Genomic DNA, 17035 nt, shown 5'->3' with positions numbered 1-17035 from the left:
AAAGGTGGACTGCATTTGATACATTCAGGGAAAAGTGAGTGTGGTTTAAATTATGGTTGATGTTGGGGAGAAATAGGCAACACGGTTGGAAAGTGGACTCGGAAGGAACTTGGCTAACACCAGCCTAGGTCTGGTCTTTATCCAGGAGGTAAGAACAAGCACCCATGTGTTTCTGAGCAGGAAACAGACAAAGCAAATGTAGAATTTTAGGAGGATTCATCTGGTAGCTGTGTTTAGAGCAGGGAGAGGCTGAGGAGGGGGAGGCCATATGGGATCATTGGAAATAATTTCAGTGTAAGATGATAAGATATTAAAGGAAATATTGGTTACCAAAAAGAGTGAGTTGGGAGAACTTAAAGTGAAAAGTTAACAAGGCTTTGTGATCCATGGGGGTCAGGGGTGGCTTTGGGTTATACTTTGTATAGGTTCTATCTGTTGGTATCGAGATTGAACTAAGAAAGTCAAGGGGCAGAGATAATTTGGAGAAAGAGGCTAAATTTAGATTTCCATATGTTGAGTGTGAGGTACCAGTGGCTCATGTAAATGGAAATGTCCAGTAGAGAGTCAGGGAGGAACACCTAGGAGGTAGGCAAGGTCAGGAACAGTGAGAAGGATTCGGGAGTCATCCACCTGCAGGAAGCCATAGGTGAAAGACAAAAAGGATGAGATGTCTGGGGCCAAACAGTAGGAAGAGTAATGGTGATTATCAAGATGAGATCTCGGGGAAAACCTGCGCTTAATGGAGAAGGGAAAGAGGAAGAGACTGAGGATTTGGGGGTGGGGGAGTTGGATGACACAGTCCTGAGGGCTAAAGGAAGCTTCGAGAGAGGTGCCCAATTGTGTCAAATTTTGCAGAAAGGTTGAGAAGGATAGACTTGGTGAAAAATGACTTTGGCAACTGGATGACAGTCAAAATGAGAAATGTCTAAGGAAATGAACCAGAAATGGATTTCTCTGGCCAATGACATTGCCGGAGGCTGACGAAGGGGCATTGGTTAAATGTTGATGTGATATGTGTGTTTCCTTAAGGAGGACGTAGAGACAGAACCACCAAAAAGTCAGTTAGATACAACTATAATATGAATGGTTCTTTTATTTATTAATTTATTATTATTATTACTATTTTGAGACAGGGTCTCAGTCTGTCACCCAGGCTGGAATGCAGTGGCGCAATCACGGCTCACTGCAGCCTGGACCTCGTTGGGCTCAGGTGATCCTCCCACCTCAGCCTCTCGAGCAGCTGAGACTGTCAGGGCACAGCACCATGCCTGCCTAACTTTTGTATTTTTTAGCACAGATGGAGTTTTCCCATGTTGCCCAGGCTGGTCTTGAACTACTGAACTCAGGCGATTCTTCCACCCCAGCCTCCCAAAGTGCTGGGATTATAGGCATGAGCCACCACACTTGGCCTGAATGGTTGTTAACATTAACCAGGTTTGTGACCCAAGACCAAAGTACCAAAATGATAGTTACTAACCTGTGATACCTTTTTTCACCTATAAGGTAGCAATACTGGACATAGAAGAAAGAGCTTTTCTTGATACAGATCCCATCATAATGATACCTGGGAAAATAAAGGCTGTCTTTAAATTTATGTGTAACTATTGACATGCTTTATGGAAAGCAGAAAACAGGTGAGCTAATGAAGACTTGGAGTTCTTCTCCAGGTTTTATCATTGGCTGCATTTCTCTGGAAAAGCTAATCCTTCAGTCTGACCAAGCTCTGTTATGTAGACAAGCAACTTCATACACTTTCACACATATCAGCCTTGAAATGGGCTTGTGGAGGCTCTCCTCTGCCTGCCTGATGCAGGACATGCTAATCTTGAGAGAGATGTGATAGGGAAAGTCTCCTGTGCCCTGCCCTGCCCCCTCAACCACTGCCTCCCCTACCCCCTCCCCAACATTAATTTTTTCCAGGTGAAGGGAAAATGACACCAAGGTAGAGAAGAGCCTTCTCTGTAGCCCAGACTTTCCTCCACTAAGCCCTGGGGACTATAGCAGCTTGTCCCGGCTTAAGACAAAATGTCTTCAAGTTAATTATTGCCCAATATTAGGTTTGGCAAACACTTCCACTGTCTTCAATTCCTTGGTGAGTGGCAGCCCCCTTTCCTAATTTGGCTTCGGTGTCTTCTGATTCCCCTCGCAATTTAAAACAAGCAACGAATAGCAATAATAATTGAGTGACAATTATGACACAAGGCACCCAATAATGCTGGAATTTCTTTTCACGTTAGAAATACAACCTTCGGGCCGGGTGCGGTGGCTCACACCTGTAACCTCAGCTCTTTGGGAGTCTGAGGTGGGTGGATCACCTGAGGTCAGGAGTTTGAGACCAGCCTGGCCAACATGGGAAAACCCTGTCTTTACTAAAAATACAAAAAATTAGCTGGACGTGGTGACAGGTGCCTGTAATCCCAGCTACTCAGGAGGCTGAGGCAGGAGAATCGCTTGAACCTGGGAGGCAGAGGTTGCAGTGAGCCATGATCATGCCATTGCACTCCAGACTAGGCGACAAGGGTGAAACTCCGTCTCAAAAAAAAAAAAAAAAAAGAAAGTTAATATAGCTTCAGGACCGCACCTCCTGAACATAATTCAAATATGCTAATTGGGTAAACACTGAAATTTTAGTTCAAAGGGTAGCTAAAACAGTTCCAAGGCTGGACATGGTGGCTCATGCCTATAATCTCAGTGCTTCGGGAGGCCAAAGTGGGAGGATCACTGGAGCCCAGGAGTTTGAGACCCACCTGGGCAATTCAGCAAAACCTCATCTCTAAAAACGTAAAAATTAGCCAGGCCTGGTGGAACACACCGGCAGTCCTAGCTACTCAAGAGGCTGAGGTGGGAGGACTGCTTGAGCCCACGGTCTTGAGGCTGCAGTGAGCAATGATCGCACCATTGCACTCCAGCCTAGGCGACAGTTCCATTATTTGATGTGTGTTAATTATTTAAATATTTCAAGAATGAGAAATTTACATAACTGTAGAACAGTAAAAATATATTGTAACCTTCATATTTTAACAAAATTCCGAAGAAAATAGAGGCCAGTGTTTGGTTCTAGCACCAACTGAATGATTTCAGGCACTGTGAATTAATGTGACTGTGGACACTCTCTGGTAAGAGTTGTTATTTATAGTTTGTTTTGTTTTGCATTTTTTGTCATTTTGTGATTCCCCAAATCCTTGTTTTTAACACTTGAAATAAAACAAAAATTCTAAACCTACCTGGCACTTCCTCTAGTGCCCAGCCTCCGGGTGCCAAGGTCAGGAAAAACCAATCTCACAAGCTAAAAAAATAAGCCAGATTTAAAGTTGCAACTTGAAAACTTAGAAACAAACTTCCAATTTTTTTATCTTATAATATTTAAATTATATTTCTATTTCCTTTCTAATAAACAAACAATAAAGAAAATAAGTATAACAATAAAGTAATAAGGTAACAATAAAGAAAATAAATGGAAATGAAATTTTTGGGGAAAAAAAAGACAAGTGTGAAAAAGAAAACATACCACTTGGAGGTCAGGCACGGTGGCTCCTGCCTGTAATCCCAACACTTTGGGAGGCTAGGCAGACAAATCACTTGAGGTCAGGAGTTCAAGATCAGCCTGGCCAAAATGGTGAAACCCTGTTTCTCCAACCTGGTCTCTACTAAAAATACAAAGGCTGGGCATGGTGGCTCACGCCTGTAATTCCAGCACTTTGGGAGGCTGAGGCAGGTGGATCACGAAGTTAAGAGATCGAGACCATTCTGGCCAACATGGTGAAACCTCGTCTCTACTAAAAATACAAAACTTAGCTGGGCGTGGTGATGTGTGCCTGTAGTCCCAGCTGCTCGGGAGGCTGAGGCAGGGGAATTGCTTGAACCTGGGAGGTGGAGGTCGCAGTGAGCCAAGATCGCGCCACTGCACTCCAACCTGGTGACAGAGCGAGACTCTGTCTCAAAACAAACAAACAAACAAACGAACTTAGCCGGGTGTGGTGGCACACACCTGTAGTCCCAGCTACTCTGGAGGCTGAGGCAGGAGAATCACTGGAACCAAGGAGGCGGAAGTTGCAGTAAGCCAAGATCATGCCACTGCACTCCAGCCTGGGTGACAGAGTGAGACTCTGTCTTTAAAAAAAAAAAAAGAGGAAAAGAGAAAAAAGAAAACATATCACTTGGAGAAAATGCCATTTAAATGTTGATGTTGGCCAGGCGTGGTGGCTGTAATCTCAGCACTTTGGGAGGCCACGGTGGACAGATCACCTGGGGTCAGGAGTTTGAGATCGGCCTGGCCAACATGGTGAAACCCTGTCTCTACTAAAAATACAAAAATTAGCTGGGTGTGAACCCAGGAGGCAGAGGTTGCAGTGAGCCGAGTGAGTGCATCACACTCTAGCCTAAGAGACAAGGGTGAAACAAAACAAAAAATCCTCAGTGTAATTTCTTCCAGTCTTTTTTTCAAAGTCCCAATATGTGTAAGTGATCTGTTTCAAATTTAAAACCTGGCATCATGCAATTAGCATGTCTGCAGCTTTGCATTCTATTTTCTTCCCTCAACATTATGCCATGGACGTTTCCCCTTGTCATTAAACATTTTCTGGAAACAGAGAATTATGAACTATAGCTATAATTGGTCTCACAGGGTGGCATCATAGTCCAACCTATGAGAATGCTATAATTTTACCATTTTCCTCTTTTTCTAATGTGAGAGTCATTTTCACTTTTACTATTATTATTATTATACTTTAAGTTCTAGGGTACATGTGCAGAACGTGCAGGTTTGTTATACGGGTATATGTGTGCCTTGTTGGTTTGCTGCACCCATCAACTTGTCATTTACATTAGGTATTTCTCCTAATGCTATCACTCCACAACCCCCAACCCCGTGACAGGCCCCGGTGTGTGATGCTCCCCTCCCTGTGTCCATGTGTTCTCATTGTTCAATTCCCACCTATGAGTGAGAACATGCAGTGTTTGATTTTCTGTCCTTGTGATAGTTTGCTGAGAATGGTTTCCAGCGTCATCCATGTCCCTGTAAAGGACATGAACTCATCCTTTTTTATGGCTGCATAGTATTCCATGGTGTATATGTGCCACATTTTCTTAATCCAGGCTATCATTGATGGATTTATAATCCTTTGGGTATATACTCAGTAATGGGATCTCTGGGTCAAATGGTATTTCTAGTTCTAGATCCTTGAGGAAGCTCAACACTGTCTTCCACAATGGTTGAACTAATTTACATTCCCACCAACAGTGTAAAAATGTTCCTATTTCTCCACATCCTCTCCAGCATCTGTTGTTTCCTGATTTTTTAATGATCACCATTCTAACAGGTGTGAGATGGTACCTCATTGTGGTTTTGATTTGCATTTCTCTGATGACCAGTGATTAGCATTTTTTCATATGTCTGCTGGCTGCATAAATGTCTTCTTTTGAGAAGTGTCTGTTCATATCGTTTGCCCATTTTGATGTTTTTTTTTCTTGTAAATTTGTTTGAGTTCTTTGTAGATTCTGGATATTAGCCCTTTGTCAGATGGCTGGATTGTAAAAATTTTCTCCCATTCTGTAGGTTGCCTCTTCACTCTGATGATGGTTTCTTTTGCTGTGCAGAAGCTCTTTAGTTTAATTAGATCGCATTTGTCTATTTTGGCTTTTGTTGCCATTGCTTTTGGTGTTTTAGTCATGAAGTCTTTGCCCATGCCTATGTCCTGAATGGTATTGCCTTGGTTTTCTTCAAGGGTTTTTAATCGTTTTAGGTCTTACATATAAGTGTTTAATCCACCTTGAGTTAATTTTTATATGAGATGTAAGGAAGGGATCCAGTTTCAGCTTTCTATATATGGTTAGCCAGTTTTCCCAGCACCATTTATTAAACAGGGAATCCTTTCCCCATTGCTGGTTCTTGTCAGGTTTGTCAAAGATCAGATGGTTGCAGATGTGTGGTGTTATTTCTGAGGGCTCTGTTCTGTTCCATTGGTCTATATATCTGTTTTGGTACAAGTACCATGCTCTTTTGATTCCTGTAGCCTCGTAATATAATTTGAAGTCAGGTAGCATGATGTCTCCAGCTTTGTTCTTTTTGCTTAGGATTGTCTTGGCTATGCGGGCTCCTTTTTGGTTCCATACGAACTTTAGTTTTTTCCAATTCTGTGAAGAAAGTCATTGGTAGCTTGGTGGGGATGGCATTGAATCTATAAATTACCTTGGGCAGTATGGCCATTTTCATGATATTGATCCTTCCTATCTATGAGCATGGAATATTCTTCCATTTGTTTGTGTCCCCTTTTATTTTGTTGAGCAGTGGTTTGTAGTTCTCCTTGAAGAGGTCCTTCACATCCCTTGTAAGTTGGATTCCTAGGTATTTTATTATCTTTGTAGCAATTGTGAATGGGAGTTCACTCATGATTTGGCTCTCTGTCTGTTATTGGTGTGTAACAATGGTATGTAATTTTTGCACATTGATTTTGTATCCTGAGACTTTGCTGAAGTTCCTTTTCAGTTTAAGGAGATTTTGGGCTGAGATGATGGGGTTTTCTAAACATACAATCATGTCATCTGCAAACATATAATTTGACTTCCTCTTTTCCTAATTGAATACCCTTTATTTCTTTCTCTTGCCTGATTGTCCTGGCCAGAACTTCCAACACTATGTTGAATAGGAGTGGTAAGAGAGGGCATCCTTGTCTTGTGCTGCTTTTCAAAGAGAATGCTTCCAGTTTTTGCCCATTCAGTATGATACTGGCTGTGGGTTTGTCATAAATAGCTCTTATTATTTTGAGATACGTCCCATCAATACCTAGCTTATTGAGAATTTTTAGCATGAAGGGCTATTGGATTTTGTTGAAGGCCTTTTCTGCATTGGATTTTGTTGAAGGCCTTTTCTGCATCTATTGAGATAATCATGTGGTTTTTGTCATTGGTTCTGTTATGTGATGGATTACATTTATTGATTTGAGTATGCTGAACCAGCCTTACATCCTAGGGATGAAGCCGACTTGATCGTGGTGGACAAGCTTTTTGATGTGCTGCTAGATTCGGTTTGACAGTATTTTGTTGAGGATTTTCGCATTGATATTCATCAGGAATATTGGTCTAAAATTCTCTTCTTTTGTTGTGTCTCTGCCAGGCTTTGGTATCAGGATGATGTTGGCCTCATAAAATGAGTTAGGAAGGATTCCCTTTTTCTATTGATTGGAATAGTTTCAGAAGGAATGGTACCAGCTCCTCTTTGTACCTCTGGTAGAATTAGGCTGTGAATCCGTATGGTCCTGGACTTTTATTGGTCAGTAGGCTATTAATTATTGCCTCAATTTCAGAACCTATTATTGGTCTATTCAGAGATTCAACTTCTTCCTGGTTTAGTCTTGGGAGAGTGTATATGTCCAGGAATTTATCCATTTCTTCTAGATTTTTTAGTTTATTTGAGTAGAGGTGTTTATACTATTCTCTAATGGTAGTTTGTATTTCTGTGGGATCAGTGGTGATATCCCCTTTATCATTGTTTATAGCATCTATTTGATTCTTCTCTCTTTTCTTATTAGTCTTGCTAATAAGCAAGTGGTCTACCAATTTTGTTGATCTTTTCTAAAAACCAGCTCCTGGATTCATTGATTTTTTGAGGGTTTTTTTGTGCCTCTATCTCCTTCAGTTCTGCTCTCATCTTAGATATTTCTTGCCTTCTGCTAGCTTTTGAATTTGTTTGCTCTTGTTTCTCTAGTTATTTTAATTGTGATGTTAGGGTGTCGATTTTAGATCTTTCCTGCTTTCTCTTGTGGGCATTTAGTGCTATAAATTTCCCTCTACACAGTGCTTTAAATGTGTCCCAAAGATTCTGGTACGTTGTGTCTGTTCTCATTGGTTTCAAAGAACATCTTTATTTCTGCCTCCATTTCATTATTTAACCAGTAGTCACTCAGGAGCAGGTTGTTCAGTTTCCATGTAGTTGTGTGGTTTTGAGTGAGTTTCTTAATCCTGAGTTCTAATTTGATTGCATTGTGATCTGAGACAGTTTGTTGTGATTTCTGTTCTTTTACATTTGCTGAGGAGTGCTTTACTTCCAATTATGTGGCAATTTTAGAGTAAGTGTGATGTGGTGCTGAGAAGAATGTATATTCTGTTGATTTGGGCAGGAGAGTTCTGTAGGTGTCTATTAGGTCTGTTTGGTGCAGGGCTGAGTTCAGGTCCTGGATATCCTTGTTAATCTTGTGTCTTGTTTATCTGTCTAATATTGACAGCGGGGTGTTAAAGTCTCCCATTAGTATTGTGTGGGAATCTAAGTCTCTTTGTAGGTCTCTAAGGACTTGCTTTATGAATCTGGGTGCTCCTGTATTGGGTGCATATATATTTAGGATAGTTAACTCTTCTTTTTGAATTGACCCCTTTACCATTAATGGCCTTGTCTTTTTTGATCTTTGTTGGTTTCAAGTCTGTTTTCTGAGAGACTAGGATTGCAACCCCAGCTTTTTTTTGCTTTACATTTGCTTGGTAGATCTTCCTCCATCCCTTTATTTTGAGCCTATGTGAGTCTCTGCACATGAGATGGGTCTCCTGAATACAGCATGCTGATGGGCTTTGACTCTTTATCCAATTTGCCAGTCTGTGTCTTTTAATTGTGGCATTTAGCCCATTTACATTTAAGGGTAATATTGTTATGTGTGAATTTCATACTGTCATTATGATGTTCGCTGGTTATTTTGCCATTAATTGATGCAGTTTCTTCCTAGCATCGATGGTCTTTACAATTTGGCATGTTTTTGCAGTGACTGGTTTTCTTTCCATATTTCGTGCTTCCTTTAGCTCTTGTAAGGCAGGCCTGGTAGTGACAAAATCTCTCAGCATTTGCTTGTCTGTAAAGGATTTTATTTCTCCTTCACTTATGAAGCTGAATTTGGCTGGATTTGAAATTTTGGGTTGAAAATTCTTTTCTTTAAGAATGTTAAATATTGGCCCCCACTCTCTTCTGGCTTGTGGGTTTCTGCTGAGATATCCAGTTAGTTTGATGGGCTTCCCTTTGTGGGTAACTCGACCTTTCTCTCTGGCTGCCCTTAACACTTTTTCCTTCATTTCAACTTTGGTGAATTTGACAATTATGTGTCTTGGGGTTGCTCTTCTCGAGGAGTATCTTTGTGGTGTACTCTGTATTTCCTGAATTTGAATGTTGGCCTGCCTTGCTAGGTTGGGGAAGGTCTCCTGGATAATATCCTGAAGTGTGTTTTCTAACTTGGTTCCATTCTCCCCATCACTTTCAGTTACACCAATCAAACGTAGGTTTGGTCTTTTCACATAGTTCCGTATTTCTTGAAGGCTTTGTTAACTTCTTGTTACTCTTTTTTCTCTAATCTTGTCTTTTCTCTTTATTTCATTAATTTGATCTTCAATCATTGATATCCTTTCTTCCACTTGATCAAATCGGCTATTGAAGCTTGTACATGCGTCACAAATTTCTTGTGCCATGGTTTTCAGCTCCATCAGGTCATTTAAGGTTTCTCTACACTGTTTATTCTAGCTAGCCATTCATCTAACCTTTTTCAAGGTTTTTAGCTTCCTTGTGATGGGTTCAAACATCCTCCTTTAGCTCGGAGAAGTTTGCTATTATCAACCTTCTGAAGCCTACTTCTGTCAACTTGTCCAAGTTATTCTCTGTCCAGTTTTGTTCCGTTGCTGGCGAGGAGCTGTGATCCTCTGGAGGAGAAGAGGCACTCTGGTTTTTGGAATTTTGAGTGTTTCTGCTCTGGCTTTTCCCCATCTTTGTGGTTTTATCTACCTTTGGTCTTTGATGGTGGTGATGTTGGTGACCTACAGATGGGGTTTTGGTGTGGATGTCCTTTTTGTTGATGTTGATGTTATTCCTTTCTGTTTGTTAGTTTTCCTTCTAATAGGCCCCTCAGCTGCAGGTGTGTTAGAGTTTGCTGGAGGTCCACTCCAGACCCTGTTTGCCTGGGTATCACCAGTGGAGGCTGCAGAACAGCAACTATTGCAGAACAGCAAGTATTGCTGCCTGATCCTTCCTCTGGAAGCTTTGTCCCAGAGGGGCACCTGACATATGAGGTGTCTGTTGGCCCCAACTGGGAGGTGTCTCCCAGTCAGGCTACACGGGGGTCAGGGACCCACTTGAGGAGGCAGTCTGTCCATTCTTGGAGCTTGAATGCTGTGCTGGGAGAACCACTGCTCTCTTCAGAGCTGTCAGACAGGAACATTTAAGTATGCAGAAGTTGTCTGCTGCCTTTTGTTCAGCTATGTCCTGCCCACAGAGGTGGAGTCTACAGAGGCAGTAGGTCCCCTTGAGCTGCAGCGGGCTCCACCCAGTTCAAGCTTCCCGGCTGCTTTACCTACTCAAGCCTCAGTAATGGCAGATGCCCCTTCTCCCCCCACACCTGGCTGCAGCCTCGCCTTGCAGGTCGATCTCAGACTGCTGCTGTGTTAGCACGGAGCAAGGCTCTGTGGACATGGGACCTGCTGGGCCCGGCATGGGAGGGAATCTCTTGGTCTGTCAGTTGCTAAGACCTTGGGAAAAGTGCAGTATTTGGGCAGGAGTGAACTGTTTTTCCAGGTACAGTCTGTCATGGCTTCCTTTGACTAGGAAAGGGATATCCCCCGACATCTTGCGCTTCCCAGGTGAGGCGACACCCCACCCTGCTTCAGCTCATGCTCCATGGGCTGCACCCACTGTCCAACCAGTCCCATTGAGATGAACCAGGAACCTCAGTTGGAAATGCAAAAATCACCCGTCTTCTGCGTCAATCTCGCTGGGAACTGCGGACCAGAGAGCTGTTCCTATTTAGCCATCTTAGAAGCCAGATCCCATTTTCACTTTTTATTATCCATGTGTTTGCCTAATTTGTTTTCACTTTCTGGGTTTCGCTAGTGAATGCTGTCTTGTTTATCAGTACTTTGTTAGACAGCCATGAAATTACACTTATGATCAGTAGAAGTCTGGTCTAGTTTCTGATTCAAAGAGGTTCATGACAAGAACGGCATCCATGACGTGTGTTGAGCGTGGAAATCCTGGATCATCACGAAATTACAAAACACAGAGCAGGGAAACCACAATGTTTGGAGCTGTCAAGTAATTATTTGTTCTTTTTCTACACTCTGTCCATAATCATTCAGCCCTCGCTTCTGCCTGGTTTCATGTTGCATTTTTTTTTTTTTTTTTTTTTTTTAATTAGCTCCCAAGCAGTGGGATTCGATGGAAATGTGAACCATTTTTCCTCTTTTCTGGCTCCAGGTCCTACCTCTTCCTGCAGGAAGCCCACGTAAGCTGGGATGAGGAGGCAAGACAAAAGAGCAGAGCAGGCAAGTTTGACACAATTAACACCTTGGTCATGCCTCCAAATGTGGTGGGTCTTTCAGGGAAGGAGAACCAAAATGTACAGGAGAAAAATGACAGGCGACAAAAGGGAAAGTCGGCCAAATCTAAATGCAGAATTAGAGGCTAGAAATTCCTGTTGTCAACAAGAGATTCTGACAATTTCATCTCCTCTAACTTAAGAAAATCATTGAAAAGCCTTCCTATATGTTTAGTTGCAAAGCAAAATCAAGACACACATTTTAAGTACCTAAAGAAATTATGAGAAAGTAGGCAGCAGGCTCAGATTCTAGCCCTGAGAAATAATCTGGTGTTTGGGAAAGAAAAGCAGAAGTAAAGTGCCTGATTGTCGGGCAACATAATACTCTGTACATTTAATAATACTGAGTCACCCCAACCCCAGACTATCCTGTGATTTCATTTTAATGTAGAAAGCAAATACAACACAGTTAAAATGAAAAAAAATCAACTGCGATAACTTGCAGAAAATATAAAGTTAAAAATTATATCCTGAATATAGACAGAACTCAAACAAATCAATAGGAAATACACCCCAATAGAAAATGGTCTGGTGGTAACATGTACATACAATATACACATGGCCAAAGCGCATGCAAAAGTGCTCACCTTATAATCCAATAAATGCAAGTAGAAACAGCTAATTCTAGTTTTTACCCAACAAGTTTTCTGGGGTAGGAATGTTATGAATTTGTGTTAAGAACACCATGAATTATCATCAGGGATGGGAACTGACTGCAAGTGTTTACAGTGGGTTGCAAAAAGCAATTTAGCAGGCCATATGTGAGGATCTATCCTAAAAAAATGACCAGATATGGATGGGGACTTACAGTGTTTAAAACAGAGGAAAATTACAACCAACCTATATTTCCAATAAGGGATATGGTTAGGCTGGGCGTGGTGGCTCACACCTGTAATCCCAGCACTTTGGGAGGCCAACGCAGGTGCATTGCTTAAGCCCAGGGGTCTAAGACCAGACTGGGCAACTTGGCAAAACCCTGTCTCTACAAACAAACAAAAAGGTAGCCAGGTGTGGTGGCACACGTGTAGTCCCAGCTACTTGGGAGGCTGAGGTGGGAGGCTTGCTTGAGCCCAGGAGGCAGATGTTGCAGTGAGCTGAGATCATGCCACTGTATTCCAGCCTAAGTGATAGAGCAACACTCTACCTCAAAAAAAGGGGGGGATATGCTTAAATTACGGTACACCCCCCAAAATATTTCACAGCTATTATACGAGATGCACTTGAAAATATCTTAATGTGAAAATGTTTATGATATTTGAGGCAAAAAGAATGACAAAAGTATTCCTTGGGTGCTTTCCACGTCCCAGGACTGTTTTATTCTCTTTACATGTGTTTCTCATTCATCTCTTAAAAGAACCTCATGAGGTAGGTACTATTATTAATATCCTCACTTTACATATGATGAAGTGGAAACAAGATGGTTATCTTATCCAGGGTTACAGTCTAAGAAGTTCCATTCCAGGCTTGGTGCTGTTAAAAATTTTACCATGTTACCTGATGGCTGTCTGTCTCTGTCTGCCTGTGTGTCTGTCTACCTATTTATCAGTTATTTTCATTCAAGTGAAAGAGTTTGTCAAAAGGAGTCCTTATAATAGGTGTGGCCAGGAGGTAAGAAAGCAATAAGAGGCCGTGCAGTACTCAAGGCCCAAAGAGGAGACAAAAATCAAATTAGGAAGGAGAAAGTCTTCTGAGGGGTCCTCTTATCTAATTATCTGTCTGTCCATCATCCATCTACACATCGGTCTTTCAATTCATCTAGCCTTGCAGCCTCTATACGACAGGATGAGGCAAAAAGATAGCAGATAACACGCCATAAAGTGAATTGTGAGATGCATACCCTAGGGGACTTGTATCCTCGGGTAGTTAGCTGAGATGTGGTTATGGAAAGCTACACAAGCCCTTAACACTAATCCCCCACAATGAGGTAGAGAGAAGAGCACGCATAAGGGGCTTTCTGACTTTGAGACCACCCTCTTCTCTGGTGTAGGAGGGCTGTGGGCCCCCTCAGGCCTGAGTCACTCAAAGAGCTGCATCAGACTCCTGGTGGGCAGTGAGGGCAGGGCTGGCCAGCGGCTCTGGCAGGGGAGTGGAAGAGATGGGTGCAGCTGTGGGTTCAGCCGGCTCACCCACCATCTGTGCAGGCTGAGAATGGCTGTGTCCTCTCCATGAAAGAACTGGCATGTGGGAGAGCCCAGACTCTGCCCTGCAAGGCCCCCCTGGAAAGGCGGTCAGCCACAGCAGCCCTGGGAGGTAGCCTGCTGGGCAAGCAGCACATGACCGCTGAAAAGGGTCTTTCACCAAGCCTGGGGATGCATGTTCGGACAGTCGCAAAGGGGGCCTGAACACCACCACCAGGAGACAGGGTCCGCCTGCCCCTAGAGCCTGCAGCCATAAAATAAGAACTGTCCAGCCACTTAACCTCCTTCTCTCCCTCCCAGAGGGGTCAGGCCACACCTGGTGAGCTGCGGGAGGAGGCAGAGGCAGGGAAGAGCCCCAGGCCTAGTTCTCTGTAGCAAGATACCAAGCTGGAGGGGAAACAGCTCTACTTTAAACCAAGTTCAGAGTTTTGATATTATCTGGGATTGGATACTCTGAACATCAGACTGATGACATTGCTGGGTAGTTACAGTGACAACAAGACTTGGTGTCATCCAAGAGTTTCCAGCAAGGTCATGCTGATTGCTCAAATGCTCACTCAGGAACTGGGGAAGAACCAGCCACTGGACACCTTCAGACACAGAACAGGAAGATGAAGTCGCCATGTGGTTACTTCTCCAGCTCCTGCCGGTCCCATATGTGTGCATGAGTGAGTGTGCATGTCTGCAAATGAACTACACACATGTGCCTATATCTCTGGACAGAGAAGTGATAGCCGGCACTCATTTTCCTCTTTTTACATGTTTTCCTCTAATTTCCACATTACCTACAAAGGAGATGTAGTCCTTTTATAATCAGAAAATCATCAGTAAATGTTATTTCAAAAGAGGAAGTCAGCCTTCTGGAAATTCCCTAATCCATGTAAAGTATCACTTATACCAGGAATGAGTCTTACCCATCATATGCCCAGTACAGTCACAAAGAGCAAGAAACATTCCAACATCTGCACAGGAACTTGGCGAGAAACTGACTCCATTCCCAGGGGAGGAGGGAGGAAGTGAGAATTGCGGATTTTGTTGTTTCTCTTGTAAACACGCTTTGGGATCATATCCTTTTCCTTTCCCCTCCCTTCTCCATTTCGTCACAAATTCAGCAGCACAGAGACCCTTCCCAATACCAGCTCAACTGATGTGGCCCATTCTTCAGGCAAATTTCCAACAAGAGCTGAAAGTTAGTACCTTGGCATCTTGTGGGAATTTTAAAGCAATCCTAGAGTATTGAGATAAAAAATGCTGCCTAGCTGCATGTAGTCACACACTGGAGTCTCTTTAACTGTTTTTCTAATGCTTTGCAGTGGAATTACCATGAAGGTGAAACAGCCTTATAAAAAGATCTTTAAAAGATCGTGAAAAGAGTTTTTGCTATGTTAGAAAAGGAGGTAGGAATCCCATGGAGCCAAAACACATCAAGTCAAAGTCACCCACTTCCTCTGATAAGGGTGGTAGATGGCCGGATGGGAAAAGGCTGCAGGGCCAGGATACCCAGCACTCAGCTCAGTCTTGGATGACGTTTCCCAGCATTCAAAGTGATGAAATGGCAAAATATGAGCTGGATGATAGCAGCTGGGGGATTTCCCAGCTACTGGGAAAACCTTAGAGTTACCTAGCAAGATGACTTGATAAAAGACACACTTTTCAAACACAGCTGCTTCAGCAGATTGGGAAGACTGGATGAACCACCTGTGATTCAAGAACATGGTGAGAACTAGAACCGCAGATCAAAACTGAATAGGTGGCCGGGCACAGTGGCTCACACCTGTAATCCCAGCACTTAGGGAGGCTGAGGTGGGCAGATCACGAGGTCAGGAGATCGAGACCATCCTGGCCAACACAGTGAAACCCAGTCTCTACTAAAAAAAAAATACAAAAAAATTAGCTGGGCGTGGTGGTGCACACCTGTTGTCCCAGCTACTTGGGAGGCTGAGGCAGGGGAATCGCTTGAACCTGGGAGGCAGAGGTTGCAGTGAGCCAAGATTGTGCCACTGCACTCCAGCCTGGCGACAGAGCAAGACTCTCTCAAAAAAACAAACAAACAACACAAAAAAATTAAAGAGGTAAAATACAATAGGAATAAGAGAATAGCTACTCTTGGGTTCAAATAATTAATTACATGATGATAACTGATAACAACAACATTTTGTATTTATATAGACTGTTAATATTTTACAGTTTACAAGACTGTTTTGGGAGGCTTACCTTAATTTCAACTCTTTAGAAAAAAATACTTAAGGGTTGATTCTGTTGACTACAAGTTTAAAGTGAACAGATACAGAAAAATAAAAGCCAAGAGTAGCCAAATAAAGGTAAGCGTTCTTGTCCTTTGAGCACATCTGAGGCAGTGGGTTACACCCTTGGGGCCACCTTTAAGAGAAACATCAATAATTGAAGTCATAATGAAACAGGTGGGCAGAGAGGTGAAGGGAAGACAGGGAGAGGTGAACAGTTGTTTCCAATATGTAAGCAGCCTCCATATTAGAAGATTCTGTGATTATCAGAAGTGTAGAACTTCGACAAATGACCAGAAGTTTCAAAGATGAAGACTGTGTTTGGGAGAATGGATCTAATCATTTCGATGTTTTGCAAGTAAAATAGAAATCCACAGGATTGCTGAGGGGAGGGTAATGGTTTGGCCACATCCCTTGATGTCAGTCAGCCATGCGCCCCCTAATGCTGCAAGTTCACTCCTGGACATACAGATGCAAGAGGCAGGAGGCTCACTTGAACCTGGGAGGTGGAGGTTGCAGTGAGCCGAGATGGCACCACTGCTCCAGCCTGGGCAACAAGAGGGAAATTCTGTCTTAGAAAAAAAAAACCAAAGATCTTAACCTCCAGAGGAGATCTTTTAAGAGCCAATGAGTTCTCTCAGCACAACTCAATTGTGAGAAACATCAGTTGTCCGATATCACAAAGTGGCTCTTAGCTTGTGTGGTGCCAATGCGTCTCTCAGAACTCGGCATTTCTCGGCAGGGAATACTATCCCAGCAAACCTGGCTCCCTGAGGAGTGCTTGGAGCTGCCATAATTACATTCCCTTAGGTGCTATCCATTCCTCATCCTTCCTGGCCCCTCACTATGAAGTGTGGACAAAGGGAAGTGGCTAACAGGACAGCTCTTCAATTAGCTGAAGGATGTTGACCAGCTGGTGGGAAGGAAGCCAAAGATACCCACTGAAAATCCATTAGACCCAAATACATTGCAACACTTCCTCCATTAACTTGCTTCCCTTTTTTGCACTCAGTGAAGAGCGTTCTTAATCTTCAACAACTTACCTTCTCAAAGGTGGCCGGGTTGACTTGGTTCTCAGTGTTTTGCCCACAGGTCTCCACGTAAATCTCATACATGAGACAGCGAGGGACACTGCACCCTTCGCAAATGCAGAAGTTGTCGACCAACCTGGAGGAGAGGAGGACAAGGAAGAGGAAATTGCCATTTGTTTTTCTAGAGCAAAATATTTTGTCAAAATCAATGGTCAAGATGTGTGTGAGGTTCCAATAAATGAAACGTCTAATTCATTGGATGAATCCCTGCGAAGGCTCACAACCAGCAT

General features: G+C 42.9%; 1 protein-coding gene across 3 annotated transcripts in view; it reads right to left on the bottom strand.

Annotated features, from left to right (window-relative positions):
• Positions 1 to 17035, bottom strand: part of RFX8 (RFX family member 8, lacking RFX DNA binding domain) — an 85013-nt gene that overhangs the window by 54375 nt on the left and 13603 nt on the right. For all 3 annotated transcript variants that reach the window (XM_033175682.1, XM_033175681.1, XM_033175680.1), the window contains exons 2-4: positions 16758 to 16881; positions 3225 to 3286; positions 1478 to 1564 (exon numbers count right to left, since the gene is read on the bottom strand). In XM_033175682.1, coding sequence (XP_033031573.1) covers positions 1478 to 1564; positions 3225 to 3286; positions 16758 to 16829 — 221 coding nt within the window. In that variant the 5' untranslated portion in view covers positions 16830 to 16881. The remainder of the gene's footprint in view (positions 1 to 1477; positions 1565 to 3224; positions 3287 to 16757; positions 16882 to 17035) is intronic.

Source organism: Trachypithecus francoisi, unplaced genomic scaffold (assembly GCF_009764315.1).
Source record: "Trachypithecus francoisi isolate TF-2019V2 unplaced genomic scaffold, Tfra_2.0 Lachesis_group17, whole genome shotgun sequence".
In the NCBI taxonomy this organism is placed as follows: Eukaryota; Metazoa; Chordata; class Mammalia; order Primates; family Cercopithecidae; genus Trachypithecus; species Trachypithecus francoisi.
The sequence above is the reverse complement of the archived record's forward strand: the minus strand, read 5'-3'. Positions and strand labels throughout refer to the sequence as shown.